Source organism: Alligator mississippiensis, chromosome 3 (genome assembly GCF_030867095.1).
Source record: "Alligator mississippiensis isolate rAllMis1 chromosome 3, rAllMis1, whole genome shotgun sequence".
Taxonomy (NCBI): Eukaryota; Metazoa; Chordata; order Crocodylia; family Alligatoridae; genus Alligator; species Alligator mississippiensis.
Window position 1 is genome coordinate 844,093 of NC_081826.1, and position 26,742 is coordinate 870,834.

Below are 26,742 nucleotides of genomic sequence, written 5' to 3' on the forward strand. Positions count from 1 at the left end.
GGCAGCAGTACTGCAAAGCAGTCCCAGCCCTGCACGGCTGCCCCGGGCTGAGCTGGCTGCAGATGCCCCCTCTCCAGGCACACGGTGGGGGGCTGTAGATCAGCTGCCCACGGCCCCTGGAGCAGCACTGACCCCACACCCCCGCTTTGCCCCCAAGGGGCAGCCCCTGGAGCCCCGAATCCCTGGGCTGCGGAGCCCCGGGCCACAGCTGGGAATGCTGCTGGGGAGGGGGCAACTTTCCACACCCCAGCTCGGGAACGCGGGCTGAGCCCCTGCCCGGCTGCCCTCACGCCCACCAGCAGCCCAGGGCGCCTCGTGAGGACAGGGCCAGGCCGGGCTGCACGAGAGGGCACGGGGCAGCCCCGCCGCTGGAGCCAGGGCCGCCCTGGCAGGGACCGGCAGGGAGGGAGCAGACGTCCCAGTGCTCTGCTGCCGTGCCCCTCTGTCCACACACCCGTCTTCGGGGCACGGCCCTGCGCCCGCCAGAGCGGCCCGGGCCCCGCGGGGAGAGCTGGAGCCGGGGACACCCGGGGGGGCGGGAAGCCGCTGGCAGCGGCAGCCGGGCTCCCGGCGGTGCAGACCACTGCAGTGCAGCAGAGCACATTCGCTTGATGAGCCGGAGCGGAGGGAGGGAGGGGAGGCCGCGGTCGCCCGCGCGCTTCGCTGCCCTGCAAAGGGAGACCCTGCGGCAGCCGGCGGGTCTCGGCCGCGCGGTGGGGACCGGGCCGGGCCGGGCCGGGCCGGGCCGGGGGGTCTCTGGACCTCGGGCGCGGGAGACTCGGGCATCCGAGCCCCAAGACCTGAGGGCAGGGGTCGCGGGCGTTGCAGCGAGCCCGGGCCGGGCCGCAGGGGACGGGGACGGGGACACCCCCAGTGCCACCAGTCGCAGCAGGGGGAATCCCTCCCGCCAGCGCGGGGCCCGGCCTCCGCAACGCCCGCGCGTCGCTGCCCCGGCTCTAGCACCCCGGCCCGGCCCCGCCCCGCCCCTTCCCCGCCCCCCCGGCCCGCAGCCCCGCCCGCCCCATCCGGGCAGTGCGCATCGCCCCGCCCCGCTCATAGGCTCGGCGGAGCGGCTGCGCCCGGCTCGGCTCGGCTCGGCTCGGCTGGGCCCGGTGCGGAGCGGAGCGGAGCGGAGCGGTGAGTCCCGGGGCGCGGGGGGGCGCGGGGCTCGGGCAGGATGCAGCCCCAGCCCGGCCGGCGGCCCCGTGCAGCTGGCGCGGCGCGGCGCGGCGCGGGGGCCGAGCTGGCGGGGGCCGGGTCCGGGTCCGGGTCCGGGTCCGGCCCGACGGGGCGAGCCTGCAGCGGGCGCGCCGGGGCGGGGGCCGTGGTGCGGGGCTGGCCCGGCCCGGCCCGTGTGCGCTGCCCTTGCCGCAGCCGGGGCCGGGGCCGTGTGTGCAGCCGCCCCTGCCCGCCAGCCGCGATGCCCGGCCGGCCGGCTCTGCCGCTCGGCGGACACCGCCCCCTTCCCCCCCCGGGGCCTGGGGGCGGCAAGAGGCGGCTGGGCGTGGGAGTGCGCGGGCGGCGCCCTCCTCCGCCACCGCCTCTCCGCGCGGCCGTGGGCATCTCTGCCAGCCCTGCACCGCGGTGCCTGCGCGGTGGCTGCAGCGCGCAGGGGCCTGGAGCACGCGGGCGCCGGGCACGGGCAGGGGGCCCCGCTCTGGCGAGCCGTGCCGTGGGGGCCTCCCTCGGGCCACGGGGCTCTGGAGATGCCCCTCGCAGCCAGACGCCGGCCCCAGCCTCTGCCCACAGCTGCCACGCGCAGCCGTGGCCCCTCCGTCCTGCCAGTGGCCCCCTCCCGACAGCGGGAAGGTGTCTTAAGTTGGGGGCCTCAGGGTTGCGTGGCACCATCGCCGCGAGTTCCCCGCCGGGACCCCGTGGGTGCAGCGGCAGCTCTTCCTCGTGCATTGAAGCACACGTGCTCTGGGCTGCGCCTTCACAGCTCGGTCCCGTGGCGGCCCCCGCGCCCCTCGGGAGCGGGCTCTGCGCCCCCGGTCCAGGAGCCCTGGCTGGTGTAGGAGGCAGAGCTGTGCCCAGCGCTGCCCGTAGCAGCTCGGCCACGTTGCCCGGGCCTGGGCTTCCTCGTGAACTTGGCCCCGACGCACGCAGCGCTCGCTATGTGACATCTGCTATATTTGGCTCTGCCAACTGCCCCGGCCGGCTGGTCTGGGCTCCTCCCCAATCCCTGGTTTGGCTCCCAGGGCAGCTCCTGGGTTCAAGGCAGGGCAGGGCAGGAGGCCTGGGCCTGCTCCCGGGTTGCTTCACTGCCTGCGTGCGCCGGCATCTGCGTTCAGGCCGTGCTGGGGGCCGGTCCTGGCCTGGCATCCCCGGCCTGCTCTGCACGGCGTGTCCTGGGGCTCTGGCAGCTGCTGGCTCCGCGCCACGTGCCACCTGGGCTCAGGGGCTCTGCCACCTGCCCAGCCCCACGCACCTGCTTCCCGGCTCTGCAGAGTCAGCCCTGAGGACAGGAGCGTGGTGCTGAGCCGCAGAGAAACGCGGGGAGCTCCGGTCCCCCGGGGCACGTGCATTGCCTGCCACGGCCAAGGAGCCAGCGTGGACCCACGCTGAGCCCGCCAGAGTGGGGAGGCCCAGAGCTCGGTGCCATAGAGCCGTGGGGAGCAGCACCTGCCTCTGTTGGGGGTCGAGCCCCCAGGCAGCCCCAGGGGCTGGCAGGTGCCACGCAGTGCATTCGGGTGGAGCGCAAGCCCCGTGGCGAAGGGAGTCGGTGTGGCTGGAGCACTCGCGTATCTGTGGGGTAGGTCTGGGCATCGTGGAGCCTGGAGCCCTCCAACAGCTGCGCTCCGGTGCCGCCGGGCACCGAGGACCCAGTCCAGCCATGCCCGCGAGAGGCCTGGCCTTGCTTTCCTGGCTCGGGACCCCTTGGCCCTGGCCCAGTTGTTGGCCACGGGGAGCGGTGGGCCTGGCTGGGCCTGGGACTCGGGCGTCCTGGGGGCGCGGCGCTGCTGAGCCGAGGTGATGGCTTAGGATTGCTGATGCCGTAAATAGGCTGCGCACTGGAATTACGGAGCCTTAGAGCAAAGCGGCTTAGCCCTCCTTCCCGGAGACGCCGGCGGGGCCCGTGTCTCCTCGCGCCAGTGGTGCGGGCTGGGGGCTGCATTCCCCTGGGCTGGGAGCCCCGAGAGCCTCCAGCGCTGGGGCGGGAAGGAGAAGGCCTCTAGCTCTTCCCAGCCTCCGGTCCACGGCCTCCCTGCCCTTGGCGTGCTGCCGTGCTGCGGTTTCCTTGGCTGGGGTTTGGCCCCGGGAGGGGCTCGTGGCTGGGTCCAGCTTGTCTGTTTTGCTCCCGGGGCTGGCGGCTGCCCAGGCCTGCGGCTCCAGGGGCAGCTTCCTCTGACAGCGTGGGCATCCTGGGTGCCGCTGGCACGTCCGTGCCCCCGTGCAGCGGGAGGGATGGCAGGGGGCCCTGGCACGGCGAGACCCTTGGGGCCTGTGCAGAGGCTGCGATGGTGCTGGAGGGGGGCCGGGATGCAGGGTGGTGTCCTGCACCGAGGGCTCGGGGAGCCGCGCTGGGGCGGGCTCTGGGCTCCAGGGTCACAGCCTGGCCTGGGCAGGCCGCCCTGCCCTTCCCGGGGGTGGCACAGGTGCTTCCCTCCTCGGGGAGGAGGACGGTGTTGTTTACCAGCCCGGTGCACCGCCTGGCGCTGGAGCCGTGACTCAGCAGGCTGCGCCGTGGGCCTCCGTGGCTCGGTTCCTGCATGGGTCCGCCCCCGCCCCTGCACACGCATGTGCATGTGGACTTGACTCCGAGGGCCGTGATGCCAGCTGCCTCCGTGTGACCCGGCCCGTGGCTCTGGCTGCGGTCCCGGGGACTGGGGAAACGGGGACTTTCCAGTCATCAGAGACCCGGGGCAGCTGGCGCAGGCCTTTGTCTTCCCGGCCTTTCCCCTCCCCTTCGCCTCCGCAGGCTCCTCTCTCCCCGGCTGGAAGTGCTTGTGCGTGGTGCCGGGGCAGGCCGGCTCCGTGCCGGCGGGGGCTTAGCTTCCGGGTGACCAGGTGCAGCGTCCCCCCTGTCCGGCCATGCCCGGGAGAGGGTTCAGACGCCCAGGTCGGGGCGGTGGGGTGCACGTGCATCCATCTACGCTCCGGGCCCCCGCGGCAGCCTCCAGCCCGCGCGCCGGAGTCGATGGAAAGTAGGACAGGGGCCGGCGCTGGCTGCCGGGCCAGCTCGGCTCAGCCCCCGGTCACGTGAGGCTGGCTTGAGACGGGATTTTGCTTCCTGCGCCACGGGCCCGGCTCCAGCTGTCAATGGGCGCCTTGTTCCCTGGCTCCGCGGGACAGCCCCAGCTTCAAGGGGTGGGGGGCACGGCAGGGTAGTTGCCCCATCTCTGGAGCAGGGCTGGGGGGAGCAGAGGGTTGCAGAGCGGTCCCGGTCCCAGTCCCTGCTACTGGGGGCTCGACTGGACCCCCAGCCCTGGCAGGAAGGGCCAGGAGCCTTCTTCTGACATCAGCCGCCTCGCCTGGCCCCAGGGCACCCGCGGGCATCCCTCGCCCAGCTGTGCCGGGGGAGCGTGGCGGCCAGCTTGCAGCGGTTCTCATCCTGCCCGGGCCTGCGGTCTCTGGATCCGAGCTCAGGGGCTGGGGAGCCAAGTGCCCGTGGCAGAGGGCCCGCACTGCCCAGCCTCGAGGTGCCAGGGCCTGGCCGGGGGGCAGGAGGGAGGGGGCACGGACCTGCCCCAGCCTGGGGATGCTCACGGGAGCCCGAGCCCACCTGGCTCGGACCCGCCAAGGCTGCCTGCCCCCGGGGAGCGCTGAGCAGGGTGCGAGTTGAGCCCCGTGGCACCAGGTGCAGCGATAGCCGGGCCCCCTGGGCGCATTTCTGGCCCGGTCGCCACGTGCCGGAGCCTCCCAGCCCCACGGCATGCGACGGACGGGCTGCTCTGCTCCTTGTGCCAGGGGAAGGAGCTCAGCCCTGGCTGCTGGGCGATTGGCATCAGGGCTCTGCCCTGGACAGGAAACCTCCTCCTTCCGGAGCATTGCACCATTTGGGCCTTCCCCATCCATGTGGCTTGTCCCTCGGGGCTGGCGGGAGTCCCACGGAGCCAGGTCTAACGTCTACCGCTCTGCTCTCTCCGCAGGACTCAGGCGGCCGTGAGCACCGGGGACATGTCTCACGAGAAGAGCTTCTTGGTGTCGGGCGAGGGCTACCCGGGGCAGCAGCCCCCGGCCCCCCCGGGCTACGCACAGCCCCCCTACCCGGCAGCGCCCTACCCTCAGCCCCAGTTCGCGCCGGCACCCTACCCCCAGCCCGGCTTCGTGCCGGCACCCGGACCCTACCCGCCAACCGGACCCTACGCCCAGGGGCCCTATCCCCAGGGGCCGTACCCGCCCCCCGGACCCTACCCACAGGGGCCGTACGCCCAGCCGCCGTATGGACAGCCGCAGCCCATCGTCCCAGGGGACCAAGACTGTGAGTGAACGCACCTGCTCCTTGGGGTGGGGAGATGCTGCAGAGCAGCGCGGGCAGCCCTGAGCAGAGCTGCAGGAGCACTGGGTCCCCAACCGCCCTGCTCCCTTGTCGAACTCCCTTGGCAGCCCAGCTGGCTCTGCCATGGGGGGCGCAGGCCCCGAGACCCCCGGCACAACCTGCGTCTTCCTGCCCATGTCTCCAGCCTGGTGCCGGGAGCTGTGGAGCTCCTTGCAGGGCCTCCCTGTGCCCAGCCGCACGTGCTGACGTGCAGCCCCTGCCTCGGTGCCCCCCAAGCCCCCGGGCCGGGGCGGGCTGCAGCTCCCGGCTCCCCTCGCCCAGCAGCTTGGGAGCCTCGTTTGCTCCCAGGGCCGGCACGAAGGCCATTGGCAGCTTGTGGGGACAGCGGGCCCCGCACGTGGCGGCAGTGGCTCCGTGGAGCTGCCCGGGGCAGAGCAGACGGGGTGCCTGGCCCAGCCCAGCCCGCACCCCGGCCCAGATGCTCTCAGCCCTGTTTCTTCTCTCCCCGTGCTGCCGCCAGACGGAGCAAGGCTTCCCCACGTGCTGTGGAGACCCGGCACCCTGGTCATCAGAATCGGTGAGCGCCGGCTCCCGTGGCCGGGGACAGCTGACGGCCCCAGCGCCAGGGACCTCCGCCCGGCTGTGGTCACCGAGGGACTGGGGTGGGCACCCGGCTGCTCCCAGCACGGCGGGGCCCCGTGCAGCTGCTCACCCCATCCTGCTCTCTCCTCCCCCAGCTCCGCTGCACAGCACCTACCACGAGGACGGGCCGCCCTCCTACTACGACAACCAGGACTTCCCCGGCTCCCACTGGGATGACAAGAACATCCGCCAGGCCTTCATCCGCAAGGTGGGTGCGGGCCCGTATCGGTGTGGGGCTGGGACCGGGGTGGGCGGTCAGGGTCAAGAAACCCCTGCCCTGACCTGTGTGGCCCGCGCAGGTGTTCCTGGTGCTGACGCTACAGCTGACGGTGACCTTCTCCTTCGTGGCCATCTTCACCTTCGTGAAGGATGTGCGGGGCTTCGTGCAGCGCAACGTCTGGACGTACTACGTCTCCTATGCCATCTTCTTCATCTCCCTCATCGTGCTCAGCTGCTGCGGTGACTTCCGCCGCAAGCACCCCTGGAACCTGATCGCCCTGGTGAGCCCCGGGGCGCCAGCACCCCCTGCCCAGCTCTGATCGGGAGCCTACCGCGGCTCGGGGTGCGACCGAGCCATTTGCCCTCCCCCGGCACCTCGTGCCCAGCACCCTTGGAGCGGTCTGTGCCCGGCCGCAGCCTGCCCACAGCTCGGCCTCCCTGGGATCAAGACTGGAGGGAGAAAGAGGCTTCGTCCCTGCCCTGCCTATGACCCATGGGGCTCAGACTGGCTCCCCAGCACCTGTGTGACCCCCTTGCTTTACCCAGGGAAGGGGGCACACTGGGTCACTGCAGGGTGGGGGTCTCTGTCCTGCGGTGCAGTGCTTGGTGACCGTGCCCTCTGCGCCCGAGCCAGCTGTGTCTAGACAGAAGCCCAGCAGACTCCATGCTGCAAGGCAGCCCCTTGCAATCTCTCTTCTAGCATCTGTAGCCCACTTGGTTGTGCCCCATTCGGGGCAAGTGTCCAACACAGGGTCCCCCTCCAGGGGACAGAGACTCATCTGCAGACCTTGAAGGAGTCTGGGGGCATGTCTTGGAGCTGGGGCCAGGCCCCCTCCGCTCCACACATTCCCACGTGCCCTGCCAGAGCCCCTCTGACGCACATTGCTCTCCGCAGTCCATCCTGACCGTGAGCCTCTCCTACATGGTGGGCATGATCGCCAGCTTCTACCAAACCGACGCCGTCATCATGGCTGTGGGCATCACCGTCATCGTCTGCTTCACCGTCGTCCTCTTCTCCCTGCAGGTGAGTCTTGGGGGTGCTGCTCTCAAGCCAAGTGCCCCGTGGCGTGGCAGCCCCGGGCTGTTCTTGGGGCTCTGCTGCAGCCCACGGCTGGGTCCTGCAGGGTCCGTTCCTCCCCGGAGGGTGGAGCACTTGGCCCAAACAGAAAGGGATCTTGGAGTCATTATTGACTCCAAGATGAACATGAGCCGCCAATGCCAGGCCGCAGCCAGCGAGGCCAGCCGTACCTTGTCGTGCATCCACAGATGCATCTCAAGCTGGTCCAGAGAGGTGATCCTCCCCCTCTATGTGGCACTGGTCAGGCTGCAGGTGGAGTACTGCGTCCACTGCTGGGCGCTGCACTTCAGCAGGGATGTGGCCAGCATGGAGAGGGTCCAGAGGAGGCCACCCGCATGGTCAGGGGGCAGCAGGGCAGGCCCTAGAGGAGAGACTGAGGGACCTGAACCTGTTCAGCCTCAGCAACAGGAGGCTGAGGGGGGACCTGGGGGCTGCCTACAAGCTCATCGGGGGGGATCAACAGCAAATAGGCAGAGCCCTTTTCTCCCCAGCACCACCTGGGTGACGAGGAACAATGGTTATAAGCTGATGGAGAATAGGTTTAGGTTGGAGATCAGAAGGCAATATTTTACAGTTAGGGTGGCCAAAATCTGGAACCAACTTCCCAGGGAAGTGGTCCTCGCCCCTCCCTTGGGCAAATTCAAGAGGAGGTTGGACGATCACCTGTCTGGGGTCTTGTGAACCAGCATTCATTCCTGCCTGTGGCAGGGGGTCAGGCTAGATGACCTGATCAGGTCCCTCCTGACCCGAGCTACTATGAAACTGGAGTTTCTGGTAGCTGGGGCTGGGGGTTGGGCTCCCCTCCACCCTGGCAGGCTCCCGTGGTCCTGACCTTGACCCTGGGCCTGGTGTGACCCCTGCAGACCAAGTATGACTTCACCTCGTGCCGGGGCGTGCTGCTCGTCTGCCTGGTGGTGCTGATCATCTTCTCCATCCTGTGCATCTTCATCCGGAACCGCATCCTGGACATCGTCTACGCCTCGCTTGGCGCCCTGCTCTTCACCTGCGTGAGTGCCCCTCTCTCCTGGGGGGGCTGGACAGGGCTGGGGGTGGGGCATGTCCTAGTCCTGCCCCAGGGTCCGTCCCCTGCCCCCAGGGGTTCAGACAGCTCGTCGGAGGTGTCCAAGGGGTTTGGACGGGGCTGATCCTGCCTCGGACAGGGCTGATCCTGCCTCAGGCAGGGCTGGACTGGATGTGACCCCGCAGCTGCCTGCCAGCCCCACTTCCCTGCAGGGCTTGTTTAGCACAGAGCTGCTGAGAGCAAAGCGAGATGCAGCACCTCGATCAAAGGACAGACAGACAGACAGCAGCAGGAGCTTTATGGGAGTGGGGGGGCGTATAGCCCCGGGACCCAGGCAGCTGCCAGCCCCCTGGCCCCGGGCTGCCACAGCCCAGAGACCCTTCTTGCAAGGCATCCTTGGTATCTGCTCCCTGCGCAGCGAGGGGAGGGCTCCAGGTTGGGGCGTGGGGCTCGGGGCAGGTGCAGGACATGGGGGCTGCAGACCCCTGCAGAGCTTGTGCTGGGCCGCCCCCAGAGCTGCCAACCCCAAACCCTGCTGCAGTATTGCTGGTCTGGGGTTGGGCGGCACTTCATAGTGCAGCTGCCCGTGCCCCCTCCCTCTGGCTGGGGGGGCCCCCAGGTTGCAGGGGGTAGGTGATAAGCAGCAGGGCTGGGCTCCTGGCACCTGGGTGGTGTATGCCCCGAGAGCCGGTGCCGTTCTTGGCTGTGCTCAGAGGGAGGTGGGGGGTCTTGATGCGGCCCCTTCGCCCTGCAGCCGGCCCCGGGGTGACGCAGAGTCTCGTCTCCTGCAGTTCCTGGCGGTCGACACCCAGATGATCCTGGGCAACAAGCAGCTGGTGCTGAGCCCAGAGGAGTACATCTTCGCAGCCCTCAACCTCTACACGGACATTATCAACATCTTCCTCTACATCCTGGCCATCGTTGGCCGGGCCAAGGAGTAGCCCCCGCGCCCCCCATCCCCTCCCACCCACCCCCATAGCGTTTCGGTTTGGTGTTCCCGGCACATCTCGCTGTCACTTCTCGTTCCAGTTTCTTTGGCCGCGGCCCCTTCCGGCTCCCCCCGGGCAGCGCAGGGCAGGTGCCGAGCTGTGCAGGGTACGGTGCCTGGAGACTTCCCCCCTCCCTGCCCCAGCTCTGGCAGGAGGGGGGCTGTGTCCGTCCACTGGCTGCCCGGGCAGCGTGTCCCGGAGCACACACGTGGTCAGCATATGGCGGGGTGCATGCCAGGTGGGCAGCGCTGCTCTGCCCTCGTCCTGCTCTGGGTGATGCCAGTGTCCCCAGCATGCAGCCCCCTGCCGCCTGCATGGGCAGCTCTGCGCAGCCCCCCTGCTTCTCTCCGCTGTGAATAAGCCGCCTCCTGCACCCCCTTCCCTGCCTGCGAATGACTGGCGTGACAGCACTTTCTCCTGCGCCCGGAGCCCCTTGTCCCACGCACTGCCTCGTGCCCGTTGCTCGAGGCTCAGCACTGCGATGTGCTTCCGTCTGCAGGCCTCCAGCCCCGGGCTCCACGAGCGCCCCGTGCTCTTTGGGGGGCACCTTCTCGGGTGTGAGCGCGGGACACTGCCCCGGGGTTGGGGCCTCTGGTCGCGCTTGCCCTGCCTGTGTGTGTGACTGGCTGCCGCTGTTAATAAAGCTCTGTCTAGTTGTGACTCCCACCTCTCCGCGCTTTCCTTTTGCCTGCTGGGTGTCAGCGCCAGGAGGGGTGGGATGGGCCCCTGGGCTGGGAGCCAGAGGCACCTTGCTATTGTGGTGCCCGTGTTGCAGCCAGGCATCTGGGGTGCATGGCTGGCCAGCACCTGCTGAACGGTGGCTAGAGCCCTGTACCCTCCCGCGCTGCATCCGTGGCCATGGCCCTGCCTCCGTCTTGGCCCCTCCGGGAGCCACAGCCAGCGCCACCAGGCATGGCAGCCGAGGCCCCCTGTGTGCTGTGGCAGGGGGAAGGGTGGCAAATGCCAGCAGCTTGGGTCTGGGCAGGGCCCCCATCCCTGGGGTGGCAGGCCCTGGCGCTAGTACTGCGGGAGCAGGAAGCGCTAGCTGCTAAGTTGGCTCCTGCAGCATCTGCCAGAGGAGAGCGCTGTCGACTGCCCCGCCAAACGGCACCCAAGAGTCCGTGAAGAGTCAGCCAAGGAGGCCTCAGCATCGCTGAGGTTCCTTGTTGAGCACCGGAGCATGGAGCCGTAGCAGAGGCTGCTGGGTCCACACCCATCCAGAGCTGCGGGCAGTTCTGGTCTTCTGTGCCCCCAAAGACTCCTTTAAATTTGGGACGAGAACGGAGGAGGCTGCGTGGAAAGCATGGGAGGAGCGTGAGGGCGGCTGGCTGAGCCTGGACCAGAGTAGACCAGGAAGCACGGCAAGTCCCGTCTCCAGGAGGAGAAGAGCTGCAGAACCCAACGACCCCGCTCGGCACAAAAGCAAGCCGGGGCAGGCGCGGGTCACAGCTCAGCAGGTTTGTGGCCGTGGCGGGCGGCGCGGTCCTGTCTTGCATGGATTTGACCATGTCCCTGCCGTGCAGGGGCCTGGGCCAGTGTGAGGTCTGGTAACCTCAGCCCGGGGGCTCTGCCTCTCGTGGCCGGGGTGCACGGGTCTGCCAGCAATGCCAAGGGGCGGTTGGGTGGGGGGTTGGCGTTTGCTTGCCCTGCTTGCCCTGGATGCCAGCAACAGCTGGGGGCAGGAGCCTGCCTGGGCTCGTGGGCGCTGCTCCACCTCCTCTGCCTGCAGGATCTTGCTCTTCTGCTCGAGGTCCAATCCCCCCGGGCCCAGGAGGTCTGCTCCTGCCTTCCTGGAGAGGATGAGCAGGGCAGCCCCGGTCCCCTGGGCCTGTTGCCATGACACCAGCTGCAGTAACGAGGGGGCAGGTTTCCATGGGACCCAGCGCGGCGCAGAGGCTGGTCGAGGCAAGGAGCAGGCGAGGGCGGCCGTGGGCCTGGGGCCATGCGGGCGGCTGCAGGGTGTCCATGCAATGTGGTGTAAACCTGCAGCTGATGCCCCTCCGCTGTCCACGGGTCTTCCCGGGCGGAGAGCAGGGTGCACCGATGCTGCCCCAGGCAAAGTCATCTGCCCAGCTTGGGGCACGTGGAGCTGTGTCCAGCAGCCAGGGCTGGGGGAAAGCCAGAAGGCAAAAGCCCTTGACTTCAGGAGGGCCGACTTCAATGAGCTAAGGAGATCAGTCAGAGAGACGTTGGAGACGCGGACCCCCAGTGAGATGGGCGTCCAAGACCGGTGGTTGTTCCTCAGGGAGACGATCCTCCAAGCTCAGAGGGAGTTGGTCCCAATGCGCACCAAGGTGGGCAAGAGTGCTAAGAAGCCCCCTTGGCTCAGCAAAGGCATCCAGGGATGCCCGAGGGCAAAAAATGAGGTGTAGAAACAGTGGAAGCAAGGGGCTATCACCAAGGAGGATTGCACCTCCGTTGCTCGGGACTGCAGGGAGGTGGCTAGGATGGCCAAGGCAGAGATGGAGCCAGGGCTGGCGACCAAAAGTAGGGATAACAAAAAGTCCTTTTTGCTGCGTTGCAGCAGATCAAGGGTAGTGATTCTTCCCCTCTGTTCAGCACTGGGGAGGTCACATCTGGAGTCCTGTGTCCAGCTGTGGCCCCCCCCCCCCCCCCAACTACAGAAAGTATGTGGACACATTGGAGAGTCCAGCGGAGGGCAATGGAAATGGCTGTGGGGCTGGGGGACAGGACTGGTGAGGGGAGGAGGAGGGAACTGGGCTGATTTAGTCTGGAGAAGAGAAGACCGAGGGGGATTGAATAGCAGCTTCACCTCCCTGCAGGGGGGCTGCAAAGAGGATGGAGCTGGGCTGGTCTCAGTGGGGACCGGTGTCCGGGGAGCCGGGGCTCCGGCTGAGCTGCTGGAGCAGGGCCCGAGCACAGTGGGCAGGTCTGGGCATTGCCAGCGGGTCCCTGCACCGGGGAACAGCCGCACGATGGGGGCTGCTCCCCCAGTGCCCTGCAGCCGTGGGGCTGGCGGCGTGGGCAGCGCGGACCCCCTGGGACCCCTGACGCTGTACCGCGGCACGGGCGCATCCCCTACCCCGACAGCCCAACCCCGCGTGTCAGGGGGTGCTGGTGCCCGGGCAGTGGACGAAGCCGAGGCTGGTACGAGCTGGTGGCGGTGAGGGCATAGGGGCCGGGACGGTGGAAGGAGATGGGCCGGGGGCGGCGCGGGGTGCACGGGGGTGCAGACAGTGTCTTCTGCCCAGGATGTAGCACAAATAGTGATTTTTAATGTGCGGAGCCAGGCCGGGCCCCTCACAGCCAGGTGCTGACGCGGCCCCCCCACCCCTGCACCCGGGGCGCTCTCGGGGGGCCGGGGGACCCCTGCGGCCGCAGCCTACCCCGGTGCGGGGCAGGATCCTTGTCCGGGGAGCGTCCTTTCCGGGGGTGCTGGGGGCGGCTGCGGGGCCCATGGGGGGGGCTGGCTGGGGCCCCCGCATCCCCGTGGTGCTGGACCTGCTTCTCCCGTGCAGCCCACGTGGCCTCGCGCTGCACCTGCTGCTCGAAGGCCTCGGCAATGAGCCGCACACGGTTGGAGTCGTCCTGCCAGGGGCCCCTGCACCGCCGCAGCCCCCCTCGCCCCCAGCGCAGCCCTTTGCCCCCGTCCTGCTCCGGCTCCCAGCCCCACACCGCGACCCGGTCCCGGTCCCAGTCCCGGTCCCAGCGCCTCTCGCAGTCCTGGTCCCGCTGGGCGGCCCCGGGGCTGGGGGCGGCGGGGGGCGGGTGCTGCCTGGTACAGCGGGGGCAGGCACCGTCATGGTCCGCGCCGCGCTCGCCGGGGTCTGTGTCGCTGCTGCTCGGCTCCCTGGAGGAGGGCTGGGGCTGGGGGAGCAGAGGTGGGGGTGAGGGACCCAAGGGTTGGGGTCCTCGGGTCCCCTGGGTGCTGCCACTTCTTTTTGCCCCCCAGGCACGGGGCAGCAGAAGGCAGGAGGTGCCCCCTCCAGCCCCCCAGGCCTGTCCCTGTGTCCGCCGTGCACCCAGGAGCGGGTCCTGGCTCCTCGGTGCCGAGGCTTGGAGAGACCCTCCCCGCTGGGACCTGGGACAGGTGGGGGGAGCGTGGCCCCGCACCCACCTGGCAGCCCCGCCGGCTCTGCGCGGGCTCCGGCTCCCGCGGGCAGCTCCAGCCAGGCCAAGGTGGGGAGTCGTGGTCTTGTTGGCGTGGCCTCCTGGGTGCGTGGTCAGGGCCGTGGTCCCAGGCGTGGGCCGGCAGGCACAGGGTGCTGAGGCTGGGGTGCACCCGCGTGAGTGCTGGGGGGGCCGCGTGGGGGCCAGGGAGTGGGCTGGGGGGGTCGCTGGGGTACCTCTCGACCCACCCCCAGGCGCGTGGCGGCCCTGTGGTGCCGGCTCTGCCAGGGCCTCTGCCGTGGTGGGAGGCCACCGTGCAGGCCGGCTCGGGGCAGCAGCAGGGAAAGGCGGCGCTGCAGCCGTGGCCCCCATTCCTGCTGCGGGGCCCCCCCGGGACTTCTGTCGTGGCCCAGCAGCCGTGGCAGCAGCATCCGCGGGCATCGCACACCGCGTGGCACGGCTGCGCCCAGCAGTGCCGGCAACTGCACCCGTCCTCCTGCTGCCCTGCTCCACAACGTGGTACAGCCCGCCCGGGCTCCCGGCTGTCCCTGATGCCCCAGCCCTGCCGGGCAGCCTCCGCCCACGGCCTGCCCAGCTTGGTCCAGCTGCCGCCCTCCTCCGCAGCCCACTCGAACCGGGCCTTGGCCAGATGGAAGTGCTGGTCGCGGCGATGCAACCACTGCAAGGAGGAGCTGGCGTGGGGCCGCACAGGGCCGTGTGCCAGCTCCGGGCTGCTCCCCGGCCCACGGGGACTGCCCCGCTCCATGCCCTCGGGCGAGGGGTCGCGGGTCCTGGCCTGCACCTTCTGGCCCAGGAACTCCTCCAGCATCTGGGCCGCGGTGCTGTTGGCGGTGGGCGACCGGTCGATGGTGGCGGTGTCTGCAGCCGTGCAGCTGATGGTGCAGCGCCCCAGCACCGCCTCGCCTGGGTCCTCGGCTTTTGGGGGCACAGCTGGTGCCCCCGTGAGTTCCCGGGGGCCGGGCGCACTGATGGACGAGGCGGCCGTGGAGAACCTGCAGCTGTCCAGGCTCTCGGCGGAGCGGGACAGGGCCCCCAAGCCCCGGGGCGGCTCCTCTGGGTCCTCCACATCCCGGTAGCGGGGGCCCGGCGGGCTGGGCCAGGCCTGCAGCCAGCTGGCTCCTCGCTCGACGCTCCCGGCCCCCGCGCGCCGGCTGCAGCACGCGCAGTGCTCCCCGTCCAGGAGGGGCCGATGGTCCCGCGCGGGGCTGCTGGGCGGCGTGGCCCACGGCGGGGAGCTGCCGGCGGGCGGAGAGGGCCCTGCAGAGGGAGAGGAGAGCAGAGGGGTTTGGGTGCAGGGCTCTCTGAGGCGGGGGAGCTCCTCGGGGCTCGGGCGCAGGCAGGCACGGGGCGCCAGGGAGAGCCAGGCAGCCTAGCACTGCCCCCAGCCCCAGGGATGCGGGGGGCAGGAGCTCGTCCTGCCTCTGCCACTGGCTACCTCAGCGGCTACGGGCACATCCCTTTGGCCAGCGATCCCCAGTGTTTAATCGAGACAGCTGTGCAGGGTCTCGCAGTGGGCAGCTGGTGGGAGATGCCCGGCCTGCTGGCTGCGACCCAGGGGCGGGGGGTCTGTCTCTAAAAGACCGGCTCTGTGCCAGGGCTGCGGGGTCGGGCTCTGTGTTGTGCATGGGCCCCTTGGTGGAATAACTGCAGCTGTGACGTGTCGCGATTCAAGAAGGGAAGCAAACGCAGCAGGGCGGGATCCCGCGGCAGGCTGTGGACCACGGGCTGGGAAGCCACCCCCGGTGCTCGGTGTCGGCTGCAGGAATGGCAGAGCTGCTGGGGAGAGCTCGTGGGGGTCCAGTGAGGTCCCGAGCCCCCGGAAAAGAGCCAGTGCAGCGCCCAGCTTTAGGAAAGGGAAAGGATGGGCCTGGGAACTGGAGCCTGCTCCGTCTGGCCCTGATATGCAGAGAGATCAACGGCAGATCAGCAAAGAATTAAGCCCCTAAAAGAGAACGAGGTGATCAGGAAATGCCAGGAGTCGCCAAGCACGAGCAGGGCCTGGCCTGGCACAGGTGATTTCCTCCTGCAACGAGGTGCCGGGCTGCGTGGGGACGGCAGGCGCTTGCCTTCAGCAGGACGTTTGCCCCCACCTCCTAAGACATTATCCACACGTTACGGAAACACAAGCTGGAAGAACGGCTGCAAGGTGGGTGCACGACCGGTTGGGTGGTTGTACTCAACAGCAGCTCGATGTCTAACGGGGTGGGTGTATCGAGTGGGGCTCTCCAGGGGTCTGTCCTGCACCCAGTCCCCTTCAACATCTTCATGAATGATCTAGATGACGGGGTTGGAAGCAAATCTGCATTTGGCTCCAAGCCGGGTGGAGGTGCAGGCCCTCGGGCGGGCAGGGCTAGGATCCAGAGTGACCCGGCCGTGCTGGAGGAACAGCACTGGACGATGCTCGCTCAGGACAAGTGTAAAGTCCTGCAGTTTGGACAGGACAGTCAGGCCGGGGAAGGACTGGCTGGGCTGCAGCCCTGCAGAGGACCTGGGGGCTACAGTGGACCAGAAGCTGAATAGGAGCCAGCAGCGGTGTAGGCTGTAATCAGCCCCAGCTGCTTGAGGGAGATACCAAATAGCATGTGCTTGCATCCCCTTGCCCAGAGCTCGGGTGAGAGAAGGCAAGGCAAAGGGCAGGAAGCAGGTGAGAGAAAGTGGTGAGCAAGAAGAGTTCGCAAAGCAGGAGACGGGCCGGTGAAGAGAAGTCGGCTCCATGCCACTTTGAGCCCTGTTAGTGGTTTATAGCACCGGGGTCTGGTTTAGGATCACAGACAGTGGGGCTGGAAGGGACCCCGGGAGTCGCATCGAGTCCGACCCCTGCTCCAGGCAGGACCAGCCCCAGCTACAGCATCCCAGCCAGGACTTTGTCTACCTGGGTGTTAAACCCCTCCAAGGAGGGAGACTCCTTCACCGCTCTGGGGAGCCTGTTCGACTGCTTCACCACCCTCCTCGGGAGAAAGTTCTTCCTACTATCCAACCTCAACTTCCCTTGCTGCAGCCTGAGCCCATTGCTCCTTGTCCTGTCATCTGCCCCCATTGAAACCAGTCCAGCTCCATCCTCTGTGCAGCCCCCCCCCCCCCTGCAATCCCTATTCATTCCCCCTCGGTCTGCTCTTCTGCAGACTCAATCAGCCCCGGTCCCTCAGCCTCCCTCTGTTATTGTCTGCCTTCATTAGGGCCTTCCTCAGCAGTTATTTGGGCAACCGCCGCTTATGCAGCTGATTCAGAAGAGGTATTTCTGTTTGAGAATACGTCAAGTCTGCTCCATCACCCTATTAGACAGGGTTCACAGTAACAATAAAATAACCTATTAGACTTGTTATTTTATTATCTAGCCTTACTTAGCAAGCACCTGAAGCCAGGACAGGGAATTGGGTATAAAAATCCAGGTCCAGCCGGGAATGCTGCTCTTCAGCCTCCAGCTGTGGGTCTTGCTGACCTGCCCCTCCGCAGACGGGAGAGGCCGAGGTTCCCGACCCGGCTGAGAAGGCCACTTCCCTGCGGGCCGGCCACTGGGACAGGCTCTCAAGGCTTGACGACATGCAAGACATTAATCTCAATTTACTGTTTTAGACCCTAAGAACTCTTGTCTGGTTCAATGTGCCTGACCCGTGTGGTCTTATCATTCACTGCTGCAAAATCAAAATTGCTATTAACCTTGATTTGAAATTTTTCTCTTGAGTGCTTGGCCGTGGGAGGGTGGCTTCCTGGAAGCGTCCCTGGTCCCTGGACTACCTCTGGTGCCAACGGGTGCTTCTGCTGCCAAAAAGGGCCAGCGGCGTCCTGGCTTGCATTAATAGGAAAGTTGCTTGCAAATCAAGGGCAGTGATGGTTCAGCCCTGGAGCATCCTCCCCTGGGCTGCGGTCTGGGCCCCGCACGTGAAGAAGGATGCGGACAATTTGGAAAGAGCCCAGCGGACAGCAACAAAAATCCCGAGACATGAATTACGGGGAAAGGCTGGAAGAACCGGGGTGACCTAGTCTGGAGAAGAGAAGAGGAGACTGAAGGGGGGATCTGATAAGTCTGCAGATGCCAGGAGGGATGGAGACGGGCTGTTCCCTGGGGTGGAGGGGGCAGAGAAGAAGCAACGGTCTCTCCTGTGGGTGTCAGGAGGGATGAGGGGGTTGCTCTGGAGCAGACTCCCTGGACGTCTGCAAGAGCAGGTTAGACACGTGCTCGGCTGGGCAGGTCACACAGGGCTGACCCGGTCTGGAGCTGGCGTTTGGCCAGGTGTGAGCCCCGCCACCCCACTGCTCTCCCACCCTACGTGCAGGGCCCAAGTGCCGTGGGCTGCCTGTGGCTGGGGTCACTATGTGGCCAGTGGCGCGCCGCCGGGCCCAGCGCTGTTCCCTGCATTTGCTAATCATTTGGCTGCTGGCACAGAAAGCTTCCTGAGCAAATATGTTTTAAACGTTTTAAAAAGGATGTGGGAAAGTAAGAGTGTCCAAAAGCGGAAGATGAAAATGATGAAGGACTTGGAAAGCGAGGGGTACAAAGACAGCCGACAGAAACAGGCGTGCTCTGCCCTTCCTCGGTGGCGCTGGCTGCGGCACCGACCCCGCCGGGTCCTGCCTGCAGGGTCTTGCCCCGGCACCGACGCTGCGCTGGGGCAGGAAGGGATTTCCCCCGGCTCAGACTGGTCCGCACTGGGGGGGTTTGCCTTCTGCAGTGGGGGCACGGCCTCTCCCTGGGATTTTGGAGCGCATTTTAGCAAACTCCCTCCGGTGCCGGCAGCGGCAGGGCGCTGGCCGTGCCCTCGACCCTGCTTCAGCTGGGGCAGGGCAGGCTGCTCCGCGCAGTGGCACCGTGCCTCTCAAGAGGCCTGCTCGGAGCAGGTCGCACGCGCGCGTGTGCGGGCCGGTGCAGGCAGAGACACCCTGCCCTGAGCAGGGGCTGGACGAGCTGGGACCCCCGCCCCGCGCGCTAGGATGGGGCTGTGCTGTGTGGGGGGTCCCAACCTGCGCTGGAGGCTCTCCACCCCCCCGCCCCCCCCGCCCTACCTTCGGGGCTGTAGGTGCGTGGAGCGTACGGGCTCCTCCGGCAGTGGGACATGGCGAGCCCCGCGGGCGGGGGCCTCTGCCCGTCACACCCTGTCACGCTGGCCGCAGCCCCATGCCCGAGGGGGGCAGGGACCCCGAGGCTTGGCCCCCCCGCAGCCCTGCACCCCTTTGTGACATCCGCCGCAGAACCGCGCCGAGGTTCTGGGCTGGGGCCGGACGGGGCTGGACAGGGCGCCGTGCTCACGGCTGCCGGGCTAGAAGGGGCATTGGAGCATGGTGCCGGGGGGCTCTGGCCGCGCTGGCCCCGCTGCCCCGTGCAGGAAGGGTCCTGCCCCGGCCGCGCGGAGCCGAGCGGGCTGCAAAGTCGCCAGCCCTGGGGGTCCCACTGGGCTCCGGCTCTGAGGTCACCGCTGATGTCACAATGCTGCCGGGCGCCGTGCCGTGTCACTGGTGCCCAGCCAGGCAGCCGGGCAGCTGGCCTCCAGCACAGGAGGGTGTGGGGGGGGCATGGCCAGCTGAAAGACCACCTAAGCCCCCGGACGCCCCACGGCCGCCACCATGTCGGCGGCCCCCGGCCAGGCCGCGCAGTTGCAGACGGTGCCGGCCGTGCTCCGGCACTACGAGCAGCTGCGGCGGGCGATCGACGCGCTGCTGCAGGAGAACGACGCGCTGAAGAAGGTGGCGGCGCTGCTGCGCGAGAACCGGCAGATCCGCAACTACCTGCAGACCCACGCGCACGGCGACCTCTCCGCCATCTCCAACTTCATCCCCCTTGCCGCCTCCACCGTCCCCAACGCCAGCGGCATAGTGCCCGGGCTAGGTTGGTGAGGACAGGATGGGGACCCCGCAGGCAAAGGCACCCCAACGCCAGTGCACCTCGGGAAAGCAGGGCGGCCTCGTCACACAGCTGGTGCGGGCCAGGCCCTTTACCCAAGTCCCTGGGGGCAGCTGACGTTGCCACTGGGCACGATCCCTGCCCAGGGAGCAAGGGGGTTGCAGCCTCCGTGGGTGCAGGGGAGATCCAGGGGCAAGGCCACGAAGCCCGTGTCCAGCCTCTGCTCCTGGCCCCAGGAAGAGCGAGGCGCTGGGATGGTGCCAGGTGCCAAGCCGTGGCCTCCCGATAACTGACCCCGGCCCCGGGACAAGGGGCGCGGGCGGCCATGGGGGGGGCTGGGCTGGGCGGGACGCACCGTTGCGGGCACGAAGCATCTCTCTGCCCCGCTGCAGCCCCCAACGTGGTGCTGAACGACGGGCAGGGCAGCGGGTCGTGGAACACCACCCTGAGCGATGCCACCCTGGGGCTCGTCCGGGGCGGACTCATCAACAGCGGCGAGACCCTGACGTCCGCCGTGAACCAGCAGTCCCAGCAGATGGGCGCAGGGAGCCAGCTCGCCAGCTCGCGGGGCCAGAGCTCGCAGGCCCACTCCCGGGGCGCGGAGCCCGTCGTCCGGACCTCCACGCCCCCCACCCAGGTCTTCACCTTTGGGCCCGCAGGTAAGGTGACAACATCGGTGGGTCAGACCCAGGTCCTTCTTGTCCGGTCCCACATCACGCGGGGCAGAGAGCAGAGCTGGAGGGAGAGTGACCAGGTCCGAGCAGGGTTTTCCCCCGTTCCTCTCCCTGCAGCCCCCCCAGCACTGAGCTCCAGGCAGGGCGATGCGGAGGCCGTGCCCCTCGCTCCCTGCCCCAGAGCCATGGACGCCCCTTTCCCCCCCAGCACGTATCCAAGCCCTGGTGAACGTGGCTGAGCTCCCGGCTCCCACCACCCCTGGGGCCACGAGTCCCTTTTCATGCCACGCTGGGGGGAAAAGACCTCCCTGGTGTTAGCATTAAGCAGCCGCCTGTTCGCTCCACGCGTGACCCTCGTCCCTGTCTGGTGACGGACAGTCAGTAATAAACCCCAGGGACTTTCTCTTCCCCGTCGAGTGTGTTGTGGACCCTTCTCCTGCCCCCTCCGGCGTGTCATTGCTGCCCAGCCCAGCCCTGGCCTCGTGAGCGTCCTCTTAGGGAAGCCCCTCGTCCTCGCCGGCGGCTGGGCTGGGCTGTGTGAGGGTGCAGCCCTCCCCCCGTGCCCTGGGGACCCCCACAACCCTGCCTGACCCCCAGGACCTGGGCTTTGCCCCTGCCATGCCCATGCCCCTCTCCGCCCCCGACTGCCTCCGTTTTCCCTGCAGAGTTGTCGGGCTTCCCGGACGTGACCTACCCAGACACCGTCTTCCAAAGTGCCAACATCATGGAAAACATCCTCAACAACACGTCCGCACTGGGCGCCGCGGCCCCGCGGCCTGGGGCTGCGCCCACCTCTGGGTCCGTGCTTGGCTCCACACCCATCATCGGAGCTGGACTCGTGGCCCCACCGGGAGCCGTCGGCGGAGCCATTGCCTTACCTGGGCCCAGCCTCGCCCAGGCCACTGCCCGCCCGCTCGCCGACACCCAGCGCCCGCCTGACGTCCGGCCCAAGGAGCGCACGCACAGGGTGCCCCGCACCACCGAGCGGCCCATGTCCGTGCGGGACTCCATCCAGCCTGGCCTCGGGCCCAGAGGTAAGGCTGGGCAGGGGCCGGGTGGAGGGGAGCGCTGGCTGCAGGGGCCGGCAGCACCGGGGCAGCCCGCTGGTGCCCCCATGCCCTGGGGCCAGGGCCCAGACGGCCCCGTGCCGCGTCCGGAGGAGCTGCCGTAGACTCATTTCATCGCAGAGCCGCGGGCCTGGCGGGGAGCCACGGGGTCACATCCAGTCCAGCCCCTGCCCAAACCAGCCCAGACACATGCATCGTTCAGACCCGACATACGTGTGAATGAGCACTGTGCCGGTGTCGTGGCCACCCGGGTTCACGGCTCCAGCTTTTCCCCAGAGCCCGGGAGCTGGAGCCGACCTTGCTCTGCGGAGGAGCTGCGAGGCTCCCTCGAGCCCTGGCCCTGGGGACCGGGGCCGCAGGAAATGCAGCCGCTCATGGCCCCGAGCCGGACCCCCGCGGGGCAGCAGGAAGGGGTGTCCCTGGTGCCCCGGCCACATGCCCAGGCGCAGGGACCCGCGCCGTGGGCTCCGCGGTCGTGGCTCCAGATGCCCAGGACGCGGGGGGCCTCTCTGGAAGGGGCGTGGGTGGCTGTGTCGGAGCCAGGCAAGGTGCAGGTCCAGGGCACGGGCCCAGGGCACGCTGCGACTCTGCGGCAGAGGCCAGGGGTGAGCGCAGATACTGCCTTCTCCCCACAGGAGGTCGTGAGAGGCCCAGGCAAAGCCGGCTGGCGTGTCCCAGCCCCGGTGTGGCGAGCGGGCTCTGCCCTTGGCAGCCACCTTTGCTCCCTGCACCCCCGGCAGCCGGTCCCCGTCCCATCCCGTGCCGTGCCATGCTCATCCTGCTCCCTGCACGGTCTCGGGGGAGCCCACGCTGCTGTCCCCGCGCCCCCCAGCCCCGGGCAGTGGGCCGGCTCGGCCCTGTCGCTCCACAGGCTGCGCTGGGCCCCCACCTCTGCCCTGCCTGTCTGACCCCACGTCCCGTCACCCTCGGGAGCTCCTGCAGTTCCCCCCCAGCCCCTTCCTTTCCGCCTCCGGGGAACGAAGGTCGAGGTCTCAGCCCTTCTCCACAAGGCCTGGTCCAGGGTGACGGGGGGACCCCGAATCGCTGGGCGGGGGACCCTGAGTGGCAGCTCCTTGCCCCGCACTGCGGGCCTTCCCGCCACGAGGCTGAGCTCAGATGCGTGGAGACAGCTCCCCGGGGGCGAGGACGGGCAGCTTGGTCCCGAGCCTCCAGCTCTGACCTGCCCCTCGGATGAGCGAGGCAACGGGGACATCCAGGAAACCCCCCAGAACAGGGCACAGCTCACGCAGGTGCCCCTGGGGAGAGCACAGGAGCCAGGCAGGACCCCTGAACCGCATCGGGAAGGGCCCCGGGCCGTCCTCCACATCAAGAAGTGCCACGAGGAAAGGTGCGTGGCCGAGAGCCCCCTGGATCAGAGCTGGCGGAGGAGACGGACGCGCGCAGCCAGGGCTCTCGCAGTAGGACGCGGGCGAGGCGAGGCAAGGCGAGCGCAGGGCAGGGCAGGGGCGACGGAGCTGGAGCTAGCCGGGCACAGCCCCAAGCGCCTGGCCTCAGGCCGCAGAAGGGGCACGGAGCAGGTATTGCCCCAGGGCACCTCTCGCTTCAGGGGTGACACTGGGGGCGTCTACACGTGCAAGACAGTTGAAGTAGGCGTATTGCTCAGTACAAACCCTGTGCAGTGAGCCGGGGGGGGGGAGCACATTTGCTCCCCCCTGCTCTGCCGCCTGCCGCCACCAGGGGGCGCGCCGGGCTGTCGGGGTGCTGGGGGGCAGGGACCTGGGGCAGGTGACAGGGGCTGAAAATCGCTCCCTGCTGCGGGGCTGGGGGCATCGTCTGGGCCCCGGCCCCGCCATTGCAGCAGGCAGCTCCCGGGGGCAGGGAGCAGGCTCAGCCCCCGTCAGCCGTCTACACGTGCCTTACTGCGCAGGGACCACTCCACAGTTAATTTGCGTTTGCAGGTAGAAAATTAGAATCACAAAATCATAGGACATGATGGTGGGAAGGGACCGCAGGGGGTCACATCCAGTCCAACCCCTGCTCCAAGCAGGACCAGGCCCGGCTACATCATCCCAGCCAGGATTCAATGTGCAGACCAACTGATCTAGACGGTGACGCTTACTGCGCAGTAAATGGGTCTACTGTGCAGTAAAGTGTCTTGTGTAGACGCGCCGCTTGTGTGTCAAGAGCAGCCATTGTACGCAAGGGGTCCAGTGACCCAGACAAAGACAACCAGGCTCTGGTTTTCAGACACGTGTTGAGACAGCCCAGGTGAAGATGTGGTGGTAGCTGGAAAATGGGATAACGTGGTTTTGTGGAGGGCAAACAGCGCCAGATGAACCCGAGAGCCGTCCTTGACTCGCAAGCCACTTTAGCAGCAGAGAAAATGCAGGCGGTCTCCTCCGGCCGCCCGTCGGGAACACGACGTGGCCTTCACGGGCAGCGTTTAGCAGCGGGCGATGCTCGTGGCGTGAGCAGAGGACCTGGCGGGATGGGCAGGAGCGGGCACGGGCGCGAGCGGAGACACCACGGGAGCACTGCCCTCGCTTCTGTCCTCGTGAGTCGCCTCGGTGGAAACGGTGGAGTCGGCTGCCGGGGTTTGCTGACAACAGACGCCGAGAGGCAGCGTGGGTGCAGGGAGGAGCTGGCGCGTCGTACGCAGAGACGTGGGGACCGTTGCCAGTAACAGAGGCCACCCCCAGAAACCCTCGTCTCTCGCCCGATCCCTGCCCCATCGTGGCTACGACACCGCACTCTCCGGCCGTACGAACGTAAGAGGGGTCGGACCCGACGGTCGTCAAGCCCAGGCAGCGAGTGCGGCTGTGGAGGCAGAGCCCTGACCCGGCTGCACCGCGAAGGATCGGTGCCGGGGCAGCGCCGCGGGCCCTCCTGTCCAACAGCCAGGAGCAGATCGCTCGCCCGTGGTTTTGTCCTGGCCCTTGGACCGCTAGTTCAGGACCCAGCCCGGCGTGCCGAGAGTTGAGGTTATTTTATCACCTTGCACTTGTCGATGTTGAAGTTCACCTGCTATTTTTTTGCCCGCTCACTCAGTTTGGTGAGACCTTTGTGCAGCTCCTCGCCGTCCGCGTGGGACTCGACTGCCCAGAATCATTTGGTGTCACCTGCAACGTGGGAGATTGCACCGTGCACCCTAGTTTCTGGGCCATTGATGAAAGCATTGGGCAAAATGGAGCCGGATCCCTGCAGGGACCAGAGGGAGGGAGGTGGGGAGGACAGAGCATTGGACTTGGGGAGGGAAGACAGTGGCGTAGGGCAGACCGGAGCCCGGGGACGGCGGGGAGACGGGGTCTTGCTGCCAGCTGCCGTGTTCAAACCACCTGGACGCCAGGGTGACGGGGTAGGAAGCACCAGGGAGCCCAGGGCTCCGGGGCCGCTGCACCCGGGATCTGGCTGCTAACCGCGGGGGCACCGGCACCGGCACGACGGCTCCAGCTGCGGGGCTCTGACGGAGCAGGGCTGCGCGGATGCTGGGCCCAAGCTAGCGACAGCCAGACTCCTAGACTGCCGGGTGGGACAGACGCCTGGGGAGCCGTGGGCTCTCCATCACTGGGGGTCACGGAGGCTGGACAGCCCTGGGCAGGGATGCTCGAGGTGCAGCGATGCCCGTGCTCTGCTCTGGGGATTTCCAGGCTCCTGGGCTGTGCGGGGTGCAGTGCTACCCCCTGCTCCGTGGGTTGGGGGCTTCAAGCCTCCCCCAGAGGCACTGGGTGCAGGGACGGGGCTGGGCCGGGCCAACGCTCCTGCTGCACCAACCCGCAGGGTCCTGGCAGGGGGGTCTTGCCCCTGCACCGACGCTGCACTGGGGTGGGAAGCGATTCCCCCCACTCAGACTGGTCTGGACTGGGGGGTTTGCTTTCCTCTGCAGCGGGGGCACGGCCTGAGCCGGGGTCTCTGCAGCGCCCGTGACCCCCCAGCAGCAGCAGGCCATTGGCATCCCGGGGGCAGGGCAGGGGCGGGGGCAATGCCTGGGGCTGTCGGGGGGGCAGTAATTTTACAAAGGGTTTAACTGATGGGTTTGTCTGGGCTGGTTTGGACAGAGCTGATCCTGCCTCAGGCAGGGCTGGGACTGGATGTGACCCCGCGGGTGGGGTGCGTGGGGGGGTCCTTCTCACCCGCATGGCCTGCGTGCCCCGGTGCCCTCCTCCCTGCGGGCCGGCTGCCCCGGGGCCATCGCGGCGCTGACCTGCTCCTGCGCCTTGCAGACCCCAAGCGTCAGACCTGGGAGCGCATCGTGGGGGAGATCGCCTTCCAGCTGGACCGCAGGATCCTCTCCAGCATCTTCCCTGACCGCGTCCGCCTCTACGGCTTCACCGTCAACAACATCCCCGAGAAGATCATGAAGGTAGGAGCCGCGACCAGAGCCTCCGGGGCCCCCAGCTGCGGGAGACCGGGGCGCTTGCTGGCGCCCAGCAGGGTTGGGGTAGCGGGAGGCTCTTCTAGAGCTGGAGCTGCGGGTCCCGTCTGCACGGAGCTAATCCGAACCATCGCCGGACGCGGGCTCGTTCTCCCCACCCTGCGTTGTGCCCGGCCCCATCCCTGACCCCCGTCGCCGTCTCTGTTTGCAGAGCATCAGCAACGGCACCACGTGGCACGTGGACGAGGTCCAGTGTGCGGCCATGGCCCAGCGGTACACGGCGCTCATGCAGCGCCTGAGCCGGATGGGCTACGACCCCCGCATGCACCCCGCCTTCACCGAGCACGTGGTCAACAGCTACGGGATCCTGCGGGAGCGGCCGGAGCTGTCGAGCGCCGAGGGCCGCTCCTACAACAACGTGGACTTCCTGCGGGGCGTGGTGGTGGACACGGTGCCCGAGGAGGCCCGGCGCGACGCCCTGCTGCTGCTCGACTGCCTGTACGAGCTGTCCAAGGATGACGGCAAGCCCCTCTTCATCTGGTGAAGACACGGCCCCCGCACCCCCATTAAACACCCAGCACCAGCAGCCTTGCCTGCACTTCATCGCAGACCGGCGGCCCCACGTGGCCGCAGCCCCGTTCCAGCTCAGCCCAGGCCAGACCCTGGCCAAGCGTGTGTCCTGGGGGCAGCTGCGCTATGAGGGGGTTTTGCCAGCAAACCACGCACCGAGCCCCAGGCTCTGCTCAGAGACACCCCCGTGGGAACCCCACAGTGCCCACTGGCCCCATACGCACCTACGCAGACATACGTGCCCAGCCTGGGGCATGCACACGTATGCACACAGCCATGCAGACATGTCATGCATGCACACGTGTGTGCACTTGTGTGTGTGCAAACGCCCCATGTATGCACATGTATGTGTGCCCTTGCACCACATGCATGCACACCCCCCTCCATGTATCCACTCTGGATCTGTTCACAGGCACATGTGTGCATGCACACTCATGCACCCACCCCTATATGCATACCCATGCATACCACACACACAGCTGCATGCAGCCCCATGCACACATCACATGCACTCATATATGTGCTGGTGGTATCCCCGGGGCTGTGGTGGCAGTGGGAGCCTGGCATGAGCTCCCCCCACCTCTGTGCTCTGCCCTTGCGTGGCGGGGGCCTAGGGGCAAGGGCAGTGTTCACGGCTGCACTGGCGCTGCCCATGGTGCAGCACAGCAGAGCCAGAGACACCGAGTGCAAATGCAATGGGCTGAGCACAGGAGTCCCCCCCTCCCCCCATTGCTGCATGGGCAGGCGTGGACTCCCCCGTTGCAGCAGCTCCCCTGCAGCC

At 68.0% G+C, this 26,742-nt stretch overlaps 2 protein-coding genes across 3 annotated transcripts; both read left to right on the top strand.

Annotated features, from left to right (window-relative positions):
* The first annotated feature begins 1,047 nt into the window (after window positions 1-1,047).
* GRINA (glutamate ionotropic receptor NMDA type subunit associated protein 1) lies at window positions 1,048-10,049 on the top strand. 2 transcript variants are annotated; one of them, XM_059723610.1, is made up of 7 exons: window positions 1,048-1,137; window positions 5,091-5,422; window positions 6,178-6,290; window positions 6,382-6,582; window positions 7,197-7,325; window positions 8,243-8,386; window positions 9,192-10,049. In XM_059723610.1, the coding sequence occupies exons 2-7, from the start codon at window positions 5,119-5,121 to the stop codon at window positions 9,339-9,341; spliced, it is 1,041 nt and encodes a 346-aa protein (XP_059579593.1). In that variant the 5' UTR covers window positions 1,048-1,137; window positions 5,091-5,118; the 3' UTR covers window positions 9,342-10,049. The 2 variants fall into 2 exon arrangements, 1 of the variants encoding a protein (XP_059579593.1); XR_009460599.1 differs by lacking the exons at window positions 1,048-1,137; window positions 6,178-6,290; window positions 6,382-6,582; ... (1 more) ...; window positions 8,243-8,386; window positions 9,192-10,049 and adding an exon at window positions 1,251-4,008 and having other exon boundaries at window positions 5,091-5,179.
* Window positions 10,050-14,730: 4,681 nt separating this feature from the next.
* On the top strand, window positions 14,731-26,239 carry SPATC1 (spermatogenesis and centriole associated 1). The gene is made up of 5 exons (XM_059723609.1): window positions 14,731-19,302; window positions 19,710-19,976; window positions 20,657-21,025; window positions 25,240-25,379; window positions 25,603-26,239. The coding sequence occupies exons 1-5, from the start codon at window positions 19,041-19,043 to the stop codon at window positions 25,933-25,935; spliced, it is 1,371 nt and encodes a 456-aa protein (XP_059579592.1). The 5' UTR covers window positions 14,731-19,040; the 3' UTR covers window positions 25,936-26,239.
* Window positions 26,240-26,742: the final 503 nt, after the last annotated feature.